This window comes from Solanum verrucosum, unplaced genomic scaffold (assembly GCF_900185275.1).
Source record: "Solanum verrucosum unplaced genomic scaffold, falcon-dt-bn FXZP01000207.1, whole genome shotgun sequence".
Lineage (NCBI taxonomy): Eukaryota > Viridiplantae > Streptophyta > Magnoliopsida > Solanales > Solanaceae > Solanum > Solanum verrucosum.
In genome coordinates this window covers 4636674-4649283 of record NW_026019996.1, presented here as the reverse complement: position 1 = coordinate 4649283, position 12610 = coordinate 4636674, and the positions used below count along the sequence as shown (strand labels likewise).

The 12610-nt window shown below is 38.3% G+C and overlaps 1 protein-coding gene across 1 annotated transcript; it reads right to left on the bottom strand.

Moving 5' to 3' along the window:
- Positions 1 to 368: 368 nt before the first annotated feature.
- On the bottom strand, positions 369 to 12314 carry LOC125819373 (clathrin heavy chain 1). Its single transcript, XM_049498819.1, has 30 exons — positions 12065 to 12314; positions 11658 to 11862; positions 10579 to 10667; positions 10393 to 10471; positions 10115 to 10242; positions 9549 to 9647; positions 9349 to 9457; positions 9144 to 9223; positions 8814 to 9041; positions 8657 to 8722; positions 8278 to 8394; positions 7931 to 8128; positions 7700 to 7816; positions 7447 to 7506; positions 7043 to 7129; positions 6831 to 6914; positions 6616 to 6750; positions 6470 to 6532; positions 6285 to 6389; positions 6024 to 6136; positions 5687 to 5939; positions 5466 to 5602; positions 5101 to 5379; positions 4012 to 5014; positions 3398 to 3883; positions 3118 to 3288; positions 2848 to 3033; positions 2157 to 2279; positions 1130 to 1240; positions 369 to 918 (listed from the first exon to the last, which is right to left on the bottom strand). The coding sequence occupies exons 1-30, from the start codon at positions 12107 to 12109 to the stop codon at positions 769 to 771; spliced, it is 5106 nt and encodes a 1701-aa protein (XP_049354776.1). The 5' UTR covers positions 12110 to 12314; the 3' UTR covers positions 369 to 768.
- Positions 12315 to 12610: the final 296 nt, after the last annotated feature.

Here is a 12610-nt window from a genome sequence, read left to right as displayed (position 1 = left end):
GCAATTTTTTCCTTGTGTCAACCCAACCCCACAGCACCTCATTAGTCATTACCATCACTAGAAGACATATCCCAACTACTACGAAATTTAACTCAAAAACAGAATACATCTGCTGTGTTCGATTACAAATTCAACAATTACGTTTTACATGTGAAGAGAAAACACTAAAATTCCCAAAAGGAACGGAAAAGATACCCCATGAAAACCTGAATAGTTCTACGTCAACAGTTATCATAAAGCTCGAAACGAGGAATAAACCAGATTAGCGATGCTTGTGCCTGCTAAAAAGAATGATAAAAAATCCAACCAAGAAGTAACAGCAACTGCATACAACATACCATGAAGACAATCGCATAGGAACCACAAAAAAAAAACCACAAGTACGTAACATAATTATACCCTCAGGGAAATGAACCTAGAAACAATTACAAAACTGGAGATGAAGCACCTTAACCGACCCCAGCAAATCAATGCAAGATGCAAAATTAATGCATCTCTTTGGTCCTGAATAATAAAAATTTCCCCCTTTCTGCCTAACTACAAAAAAAATGCCTCTTCTAAAAGAATATTACAAAGGAGATATCAACACCTATGACACACAACAGAACAATTATTTTATCAAAGCCTCCACTTGTGTCCATGAGTGGTCAACAACTGCATGGTAAGTGACAAAAATACAAGGGCAACAACCCTAAACAAAAAGCAAAAGAACCCCAGATCATCTGCCTGCCCGTTTGTGTTAACACCAGTATATTGAACACCATCATATTAGTAGGGACCCATGGGTGGCATGCCAAATGGAGGCATGGGAGGCATTCCCATCCCACCCATTTGAGGGGGTGGCGCAGCAAAACCTCCTGCCATACCTGGCATTGGTGGGGCAGGCAAAGCCAATGGCAGCAGCTGCGCATACATATTCTGCAATCAACCAGTAAATATTATTAGTAAAGCGTTTGTTGGACATCAACAGATTGAAGAGACTGTCAATTTTGCCACAAGAAGGGTGTATGTACGTGTCAATTGTTAAAATTTAACAAAGATCCATGCAACTTCAGTAATAAATTCCAGGTCAATATAAGGAAATAAATGCATCTAGTTGTAACCGTGGTTAGGTTCGCTATGTACGTACCTGCTGCTTCATCACATCCTTCTCTTCATTCTCTCTGGCTTTTGCTTCACTTTGAGCTTCAATCTTATCTTTTATTAGCTCATCAACCTTGCCAGTGTATTCACGGATAAACTGAGATAGAGAAAGCCAAGTTAAACAGTGACTGCTGATGGCAGTATGGAATAAGACTATTAAGAAGCATCCCGATGGACGAAACCAAAAATGACATGATTAAAAGAGAAGTAAAACAGCGAAGAAATGATGAAAAAATATGAGCAAAGAGCTGTAAGCCATATACACAAATAAAAAAGGTTAATGCAAAGTTATCTTAATTTTATGAAATTTCATAGAGCAACAGAAAAATGGAAAAAAAAAGAAGGAAGTATCTTGTCCCAGATAGGCAAATCTTCAAACAGCAGCAGACTCTCAACATTGAGGGTGTACTGGATTAAGATTTTTCTGTTATGGTCTAACAGTTCATTTTGGAAAAAACACTCTTGCAAAAAACACAGATATACCAAAATGGCCTCATCAGAACCTTGCGGAGAAATTTTGCTTTAAAGAACATAGCAAATATGACAAGGCAATATGAATTGCATATGGAAGAGACAACATGAGTGCTTTAACCACACTGCCTAAACAGGAAAAAAAGACTTCGTGAGAAGCTGGACTATAACAATAAAAGGTTCACCATAAATACGTCTACCAGAGGAAAGGACACAACAAATCCAACAGACAAGGGTGTCTTTTTTATTACTTCATCCCATTTATGTGGCACCCTTTCCTTTTAGTCCATCCCAAAAAGAAAGTCACCTTACGATAATTAGAAACAATTTAACTTTAAATACCCCTTTACCCTTGGTAAAATGATTCTCAGCCACACAAATATCTAACAATTGTTTTAGACCACAAGTTCCAAAAGTCTTCCTTTTTTTCTTAAACACCATGTCAAGTCAAATGGTGCCACATTAAATGGGATGGAGGGAGTAGCAGATACGCAAAAGTGCACACATACAGAATCAGGGTGGAGGTTCAGATAGTTAGTTACCTGTAACAGGTAAGGGAATGCAAAGTCAATCATATTATTCATCCAGGCAAGCTCAAGGGCAACATCTGGCCGAATCAAATCATAACAAACAAACAGGCATGATGCGAAGCATTCTTTCTTTCCCTGCAAAAACAAGCATCAACGGTTAGGAGCTCAATTCCATTTCCCCCTAAAGCTTTAACAACGATAAAAAGTAAAAAATCAAATAAAAGGTTAAAAGTAAGACTTCAGAAAATTCTAGATGTCACTACATTAGAAGTTCACTAGCATTTAACAATGCACAGATAAACGGGGCAATCCACCTCGGACTTGGTCAGACCAACAAATATCATTTCCAGTCAAATTATTTTGTAGCCTCCTTACAACTCCCATCCATAAAACAAATTGTGCATATAGTAACAACAAACTTTCAGTCGTATCTGTCAATGCTTTAAAGTGTACAAACTCTTTTTCTTTTTTTTCTTGGTATGTTGCATTTAATCTTAAGGAGTGTGGGTGTTCTCTGACACCCACAAATACTCAGAAAACCAAGACAGCCCATTCCTACTCACATGTCACAATAATTTAATTGTGAAGCCGACATATGACGGAGCAAGTATTAACTTATTTTCCGCAATCACTGAGTTTACCTCTTTTAAGAGCTTGTAAAAAGGAAGAAACATGGATGATTCTTAAAATTAAAGCCATATACCTGTTCGATGAAGTAAACAAGCAACTCCTCTGCAAGTTCGCGATCTCCAGATTGTGAGGCTGTCTCCATAGCATCTTTGTAGAGATTATCTTTCTTTGACAAAGCAATAGATTGCTTCCACCTACCAGCTTTCTTATAGATAGAAGCAGCAACACGCCTCATCTCAAGAAGCTCATGCTTCTCTATCTGCTCGGAAAACAAGAAAAGTGGAAATAGTTATGAGACATATTATAAACACAGAGAGATAACTTTAGAAGAACTCGCCTCCACCTTCTGAGCAAGGCCTATCTGATCGAAGTTATCATGCAACTCAATTGATTCACGTAGTCTATCATAGTCTTCTTCCTCAACATAAATTTCGTTAAGTGCCTCATTCACCGCAGAAACATTGTTGCTCTGAACAGCAATCATGTACGGCTTGACTAGGTGAAGGTGACCAGCCTGATGTCAGTCCAACAAAGAAACCAAATGGTTTAGAAAGAAGAATATATATCACAAAATATAATCCAAACAATTCCTTAAGCCAAGAGGTTTGATAATAAGTAAAGACCTTTCTCATTATGTCCACAACGCGTGTGTGATCTACTCTAAGTGCAAGAACATTTAGAAGGTCATTAATGAGATCAGGATGCTCTTGCAAATAAAAGTGGACGGCCTTGTAATAAAGCTCCACATTAGCAACTTTGACAACAATGTCTTTGAACTGCATATGATCCCAGGCATCTGGAGAATGATTCATAACAGTGGTGGCAGCATTATCAAATTCATCATATTGGATGTACAAATATGTGAGTTCCTTCCAGTGTTGCTGCTCATCGCAGGCACGAATAAGCTTGGGAATGTTGAGTCTGGTGGAGAATAATTTAATGTGCTCCATGAGCTTCTCGTGACGATATCTGGCATATAAGACACCAAGTTCTGTGAAGATACCCATATGTGCACGCTCCAAACCCAACCCACTCTCCATAAGAGAGATTAATTCATTAAAACATCCTCTATTTTGGTAATATTCACTAACTTCCTCCAAGTCATCCACCTACAAAAGTAAAAAGAGATGATACAAATCAAGAGTATCCCAGAAGATCAACTTAGATGCAAATGAAGACAATAGAAGTACCAACAATATCTGCTCAATAATAACTCATAAAACACAGAGTTAGATACCTGCACTATAATGTTAAGCCCACAAATTTGAGCCAAACGGAACTCCTCAGCATCGACGCAAGCAAAGCAGACGTCTTTCCATGTCTTCGCACTATTTGCCTTGCGTGCTGCATCAACAGCACCTTGAAATTGATTTAACTTCACAAGTGTGCTGGCCAACTTGGCCCAGTTAGAAATGAAAGCAAATATGATCTTTGCAGCCTCATATAAGCCTTCATCAAACAACTTGTCACCAACATTAGGTAGATTAGCAACATTGGGCATGAGAATAAACTCTTCAATGTCACTCAATCGATCAATTTTAGCATATGCATAAATGAGTTCACTGTCAACTTTGGGCTCCTTTGTCTTCTGCCTTACCATCAGGAGATACTTCACCAGGTCATGGTAAACATCTGCATCCTCTGCAGCGCGAATTACATCCAAAAAGTGGGTGGCGTCATCTGCACGAATAAACGACTCAATAGCATCACTCACTAATCCTTCTCTTAGTTGAGCTTTAGCCACCTGACTCCAAACAGCATCTTCTTCAACTCGGAACGCAAACTCCACAGCCCGGTTAATATCACGAATGTTGTCAAGCAGAACATTAACAGCCTGGACATTCAAGTTGAACTTCTTGAAGATTGCAAAAGCTTCTTCATAAAGTTGCGCTTCGACAGCAACCTCCCCTACTGCAGGTCCATCAAAATTATCAAGTCTATTGATATAGTCCATTACTCTGGATGGATCAGCTTTGATGGCTGTCAGGATAAGCAAATTCTGCAGATTAAAGTTCCCACTGAATGCAGAATTCTGGAGCACAATCTTTTCAAGAAGTTCAATCAGTTCATGGGGAAGATCAGCAGTCATGAAAGCTTTAACAGCTGCAGAAACTTGCTCAGGGCTCTTGCTTTCAGGCAGAGCAGTGGAAACAACTTGATCAATAAGCTGCCTTCTAAACTCATTTTCAGGGTTAAGAACTTTCTCCCAAATATCACCATCCATCCTCTCAACCACATACCTGAAAACAATTATAACATGACAGTTTACTCCACTGATAGACATCTGATGAACTAGTTATTATCGCAAACCTAGTGAATAACTAACCTTGCTTGAAGTTTGAACAAAGAGTTCTTGTTTGTCACATTAATAAGTTCATCATCACATTGACCTCTCCTATATGCAACAACAGCAAGGGTAGGATCACACTTTTCACAATATTTACCAACAACGCGTGAGTCATAGTATGGATTGGTTGTGAGGAAGTGCTCTGGGTTGTTATTGCTATCTATGATGATCTTTCCCAGAGCATTGTGTACATGCACATCTTGACTTCCTTCACTTACAAGATGCTCCAAAAACTGTGTCAGCAAGCGGAGTCGATTCCTGAGAACCAATTGGGTTAAAGGCTTAACACACTAAAAGTTGGTAACAAACACTTTTGAAGCAACTCTACAAGGATAAACAAAGACCTTTTTTCACATTCTTCCACTAGGGGCTCAACTGGAAGCAGAGAACGCACAGACAGGATCAATCCCTTAATAAAATCCTCGGGACACTCATCATCTAAAAGCTGCCCTACGACTAAAGGTGCATTTCCTGGATTGACCTGTTCCATAGAAGATAAAAGGCTTGTCATTTCCCACTTGCAAATACTTCCATAAAACAAGTATTACACAGAAACCATACAAACCTTTTGGACATAACCTTCAATATACCGTAGCATATTGTTGGTATAGAGGTAGTGTGTGAGGTCAGGAACAAAACCAAAACGGTCACAAACATTAATTAGAGGCCGAGCATCGGGAAGTTTGGCTTCCATTAAGAAGTTCTTCGTCTTTTCCGCATCATAGAAGTTTGATTCTCTTGTGACACGCTCAACCTCCTTGATTTGACCAGTTCTGGCAGCTGACTCGATATATTTAAAGTGGATTTCAGGATCCTCACTGCACGAGACCCAAAAAGACAGATTAATTAACAATTAAAATTAGCCCGCCAAAATGGCAAAAAGTGTCTCCTCTAGTATGTACCTGGAACTCAAATATGATCCCAGGAAGAAATATAACCCCTCATAGGACTTAAATTGCTCAAAAATCTTTATGCAAGCATCAACACCCAACTGCTCACAGTACTCTTTTGCAACCTGCAAAACTCATAATCAGCCAAGATGCCATTACTGTGGAGTATTCCCAAAAAATGCCTCTGCTTGAGTTTATGCATACTTTATAGGTGCAGGTACATGATAAATTCCAGAAGAAAATCTCTTCAGCAATATGACAACATAACCGTACCTGAACAATTATTTGAAGGTTTCCTTTGATATTGATAACAAGGAGGTCCTTCATGCACTCAAGTGCCCATTCACGTGAAAGGGTCCCAAAAAACTCAACCAAGGCCTAAGAGGAACAGCATCAATCAGGTTAAGTCGGACAAACTCCTATAGAAAAAGGAATATACTATCTATGAATATTCCAACCTGAGGCTCAATTGCATGTGTATTAACAATGACACGCTTGATATCAGGCAGTTCGGAATAGTGCTGCAGAAACAAAACATGATTATTCTGACTTAGCAGAGGTTTCTCAAGGAAAGTTAAGGCAGAAATGCTGATAATGATTCAACCTGCAGAGCCCGCACGTAAAGACCAGCTTTCTCACAAAGTTGAGCAATCCGAGGTCGATCATAATGACTGAACATTCCATTTGCTAATATAGCATCAGCAACATTCGGGAAAGTCACGAGGTTGATTTCCAAGACCTGTAAAGAAGAGATAAGTTACAATTCAGAAGCAGAATGTACTAACAGACAAAGTTCCCTAATGAAAAAAGTAAAGAAACCTTGGTCTGCAGAAAGCCATGCTCTGGAAGGTTAGGCTTCAGAACATCCAATAAAAATGCTGTTGCCTCACGGATCATATTCCTCTATTAACAAAAGCAGAAAGAAAGAGAATATGCTGTCAGCTATGCACTGCATCCCATAGAAAAACATAGCAAACATTGTAAAGCGCTTAAGAAAAGGATAAAATTGTAATAATTGTAAGTCGATTAACCTGCAGAAATAGATCGGTGATGGTGTTGTAATCAACAGGACAACCACCCTCCATTTGGGACATCATGAGCGCAAAGTTAACAGCTCCCTGCATAAACAGAGCAATTGTTCAACTTCATCAAAACTAGCACTGTGTCAGATTTACAAGTGCTCATTTTCTCTTCATCACAGACAAGGCAACTTTCCAAATTGAGTACAATATCTTGAAATGACATCATTAAATACACAATTCTAGTTGCACTTTTATCCTCAAAAAAGAAAACACAAGTTGAGCAGTACCATATGGTCAAAAACATTAACATTCAAATATCACGGAGTAAATCCCGTAAAATCTACTAAATGAAGCTAGCAGACAAGGATGGGAAATAGAAAACATTATGACTTGAGTAACTATTCACATCATACCTGAGGATCAGATCGAAGAATTGTTTGAAGAAGGAACAAATAGTCAGGTGTATATCCAACCTGTACTAACCAAAAAATCATTTTTAATATCCAACCCAGAATTAATTTATACTAGAGAGGGTTGAACCATCTTAGATATTGCCAGCTCAGACAAGCCAAAAAAGAAGAAAACAGAACTAATCAAAAAACAGAAAGAGGGGGAAAAGACAATAAAAAGTAGTCAGCCAGACGAACACAAATGGAAATCACTTACCTGCTTGGAATATATCAGAATCTTGTCAAACTCCCTGCGTTCAGCAAAAGCAGCAACAACTTTCGGAGTCGCTCTTGCTTTGATATATATCTTTAGGGCAAGGTCATTATCAACAGTCTACAAAAGAATTATGACTGCAATCAATAACAAGAACAATAGACTACTTGCAAAAACAAAATCAAATAAAGTGATGAGCAATGAAAATAATGAATTTCAACTTCAAAATTTGACCTTCACAAGATCCCCAAGTTCCTCACTGCACTCCAGCTTATCCTCAGCCAACCAGTTCTCCAACAGGTTTTTCTTGTTCTGGTTGACAACAAGGCGCGACAGTTCCAATGATTCAAAAGCATTTAGCTTTCCTTTCGTTAAAAGTGTCCCAAAGTACTGCAATAAGGGAGGTGTTTGCCCTGCTTGAACAGGAACACTCTGCAAAGAAGACCAATTACAAAACTAAATAAATTAATATATGTATCACCTTTTGCAGAATAACAAATGAATTCCAGAAACTCTTCTGAGACCAGTAAGGCAATGAAATCCTGCGAAAAAAAACATAATTTTCATATCATAACCAATACCTGAAATTTGGCAACAGTGTCAGACGTACGGAGTATGCCTTGAGGTGATTCCGCTGCAAGCTCTGCAGCTTCTTTGTACTTTGTCTGGGAAAACAACTCTTGGAACCGCTGGACAACCTGAGGACATATAACAGTGATACACTAAGATCATTGTAGAGAAAAGACATCCTCAGATTATCAACATGCTGAATCAATAAGATCAAAAACTTTTGATAAGACTGCTAACTGCTGATGATATCTACGACAAGCAATATTCATTTTACTATATTGTTCTCAGAGAAGGAACCGATGATAGGATAGCAAAAATCATGGTGCACCATATAATGGGTAAAGATCCGGTAGATTTCCAATAGAAGTTGACAATATGATATCAACTTACTAAATTCTCAGCCCCAGGAAGGTTTCCTCTTTTGGCAAGATTGACAGCAAGCTCCAGATTATTCAACTGGAATATTATGTGTACAAAGTTTATGGTTAGGTTAAATAAAATGCTAATGATACAATATAATAATAGAATAAAATGAAAATTGACGTACTTGGCCACTGACAAAAGGTACTAGAGTTGCTTCATTAACTGTGGCAAGCAAAACTTGGCCTCGCCTGTTGATGGCATAGAAACCACCAATAGATGAAGCTTCTGCTGTCAGAAAAATAGGATCTGGGCTGATCCTATTTCTGTACACTGCAGTAGCTGTTTCGAGGTCATAGACAAAGAGAAGCCCAAGCTTTGTGATGACATAAATTAAACTGTATTTATGAGATATCTGCCAGAATAACAAAGAGCCGTGTTATAAGAAACTGAATTCATAAAATGCAGAAAGACAAATAAAGTGACAACAGCTCCACACAGGGAAGGCAAGAGATACCTGCATGGCAACTGGGAAATCGTCAGCAAAATCTGGAGGAAAGAAGAGATCTGCCTGTTTCTTCGTAAAAGACGGTTTCCCTGCAAACATTTAACATATTAAGAGAACTGATGACAACCATATGAGGCAGATTTGCCCCACAATTTTACTAAATAACTTCACAATTGAACTACAGGTTGTAGTAATAAGAGAGCAGTGTTCTGACCTGGCTGGGCTCCAAGCTCAATGACATGCAACTTTGATGTGACTTGTCCAGCATTGGAGGACTTCGTGGCAAAGGAAATGAGTATGGAATCCCTTTCATTTCCAGGAACCTGAATAAAGCAAGAAACAGTCAGGCAGGAAAACATAAAATCAACAATGGCTGAACACATTAAAAGAAGAATTATGGAGGATCTTTCTCACCCTGAATGAGGCAAATGCTGCAGCATGTGCCTCGAGAGCTTGACTGCGTTGCTGATCCACTGAAAATAATTGCATGTTTCCTTTGACCAGTTGAGGCCTCTATTAACAGAAGTCACAGCAGAATAGTCAAAAAAGGAAGTGCACGTCCCTTCTATATTCAATAAATATGAGAATCTTAACAAATACAAACATGTTTCTCCCAGATTTTTAAAAATCCCACTCTTTTGAGCTCAAAATTTTTAATCAATATCATCAAACATCCAAGTAGCAAAAAGTAATTGCAGTATACTGGCATTTTGATGCAACTAACCACTATCATAGCATGTTACACAATCCAAATACAAAAAAAAACATGCAAAAGCAAGTTACAATGATGGGGCGTAGACGGAGCAATCACAGAGACTAAAAAATCAGACAATTTAGAAAAGCTGGCAAGCCCTACACAAACGTCCTAGTGTCTGCATCCCCGATGACAGTGAAAAGGGTGATTGGGAAGTTAAGTAGGTCTGCTTTCAGGAATAAGACATCAAGATTAAGTTTTCCACTAACATGTAAGCATTACACACCTCTGGTGAACCTGGGGCAATACCAATTAAAACCAACCATTTCTCAGAAGGATCACATCGGTAGTTGATTATTTGGTTGTTGGCTAAATTGGCTGTTCTATCAAACATCTTTACAGGCTCAGAATCCCCTGCACAAAGATAAAAGGGAATTATTAAGGACACAACCATCCACCATTTTCAAAATGTGTAAAACAAATCATTACCAACAGAAAAAAGAGCTTCACCAGGCAAACAGGACCCAAAAAAATGTTGTAATGTGAAAAGAGAAAGTGCCTTACCTTCAATTGGCCAATGATAGACTGACGTTTGTGTAACAAGACCTAACATCTTCGGTGTAATCCATTTCCAGAAAACAACCTGTAGTACACATTAGGTCGTTATATGGCAGAACACATCACATGATTGATGACCATGGGCAGTAAATAATGCATAAACCAAATCAAGTAAATACGTAAAGCAAGCACCTGCTCAGGCATCTGATATGATTTTATTTTCTGTTTTGCCTCAATATTGAAAATCTGCAAGTGATCTTGACTGGTTCCAGGAACTTGAGCTTCAAGAGATAAGAGAGGATTGCATCATGCCATCATCAAGAAACAGAGGAAGAGTAGTCTTCCCATTTTTCAAAAAAGAACAACGTGAGGAAGGGCAGTTTTTCAAGCTTAAAAAAAATTAACCCATTTAAAACAGATATCTCCTGTATATACTCCATCTCTTAAAGTAACAAATAGTTTGATTGAAATAATAATCTATAATTCGTGCAAGAAAACAAATAGAAGGGCTGGCTTGGCTTAGCCAAACTACAAAGTGCTGGTTCTAATTAGAATTCCAAAAACATACACCAGGATGTCAGTGGGAAGAGGGATTCTGTAAACAATATAACAGCTGACATGTAGCAGCAACACTGATAAGTTCCACTATTGTAGAAAATATAATGAAGATCCAACTAGAAACTACACGTTCCAGATAAGCTAAGAAATGCATCAACCATTAGCATCAAGTTAACAAAACTCGGGTGAAATAAGGTGCTGTGAGAAAAAGGAACTAAAATGTATGGCGCAACTTCTTCAATTTACAACTTCCCCTGTAAAATTAAGAGTGGTCACCATTTAGGTTCTTATGTTTCACTCACTCCAATCAAAAAGTGTGTCATCCACACAAGGAGGAGATCACGACACGCAGCAAAGTCAAACCTAATCAACCTCCTTGATCTATGCCATAATTATTACATAGCTTGCTAAAAGCTTCACATGTGCACTTTGCACTATTATGATTATTGCTGTCCCCTTTTTTTTTAGTTTCAAAATTCTTTTGTTATCCCTATTTACTTCTTTCTAGTCTCAAAGTTCTTTAGCACATCAAGATAATGGTGAAGAGAGACTTTTCTTTTGCTCAAAGGTGAATTATCCAACAAACTATGAAGTCAGTAATTACAAATTACCTGCAGTTCAGGTGTTCCTATCAAACCCGTTCAGAAGTCAGTAACTTTGAACCAGTACAAAAACCATCCATGAGAATCTAACACTTGTCAGAGATTACATACCTTTTAGAGCCAAAATTCTAGAATTAGGATTCATAAGAGCAGAATCAGCCGTAATTGGACGCCTCAAAGGTTGCATTGGCATGTTCATATCAATAATCACCACACTATTCTGAGGCGACGTCTCCCTTACACATATATACTTATCCGATTCCATGGTAACATTGGTGAATGTGATGAACTGCGGGTTCACCCCTATACTTTGCAACTGCAAGAGCCATCAACATAATTTGAAATTCAATGCCAAAAGCAAAAACAATATCAAATCACAGATCTGGCAATAGAACTACATATGACAGATCTAACTAAGAGTCCATACATGCTAAGCTACCAATACAAAAATACTAATAGAGTCAAAAAGTACATAAGAAGGCTGAATTACTCATGGAAATAGAGTGAAATTAATTTACCGTAAGGGTCTCTTTCATGGTGATCGGAGCATTGGCAGCCGCCATGATGGCGAGATCAAAGATAATGGATCAGAGCTCCGGATCTATGAGAAATTGCAAACAGCAAGGGCGGATGAAATGGGAGATTTGGTGCGAAGCCCAACCGCCAGAGATCGATCTCAAATGAAGAAGAATCCTCGGAGTCTCCCAGAGACGAAAGGAAGTGGGAGAAAGAGATCCAGACAGAGAGGGGGGAAGGACAGGGTTCTTCTGAGAGAGAGGACTGATGCTTGAAATGAATTTTGTAAGCAGTAAGTACTGGGTATGTCTAATTAATATTTTTACAGTAATAATTAAGATTAATATTAATATTAATATACTGGCGAGGAGAGTATATATATATATATATATATATATATAATAACAAAAAATGGGAGTATAGGCGAAATATGGAATTTTTGGAGAGAAAACCAAATTGGGAAAGTCCTTTGAGTTGTAAACAGGTTGTTTCTCTCAGATCCGAACAAATGAAAAGTTAGGGTTGTTTGGTTGGGATATTAGTAAAAA

Bases quoted from the DNA above. Each gene is read 5' to 3' on its own strand.
- LOC125819373 (XM_049498819.1), bottom strand. From the start codon at position 12,109: ATGGCGGCTGCCAATGCTCCGATCACCATGAAAGAGACCCTTACG. The intron at 6,751-6,830 runs GTTTCTTTACTT...TCTTCTTTACAG, and splicing joins ATGGCTTTCTGCAGACCAAG to GTCTTGGAAATCAACCTCGT. The intron at 6,533-6,615 runs GTTGAATCATTA...TTGTTTCTGCAG, and splicing joins TTTACGTGCGGGCTCTGCAG to CACTATTCCGAACTGCCTGA.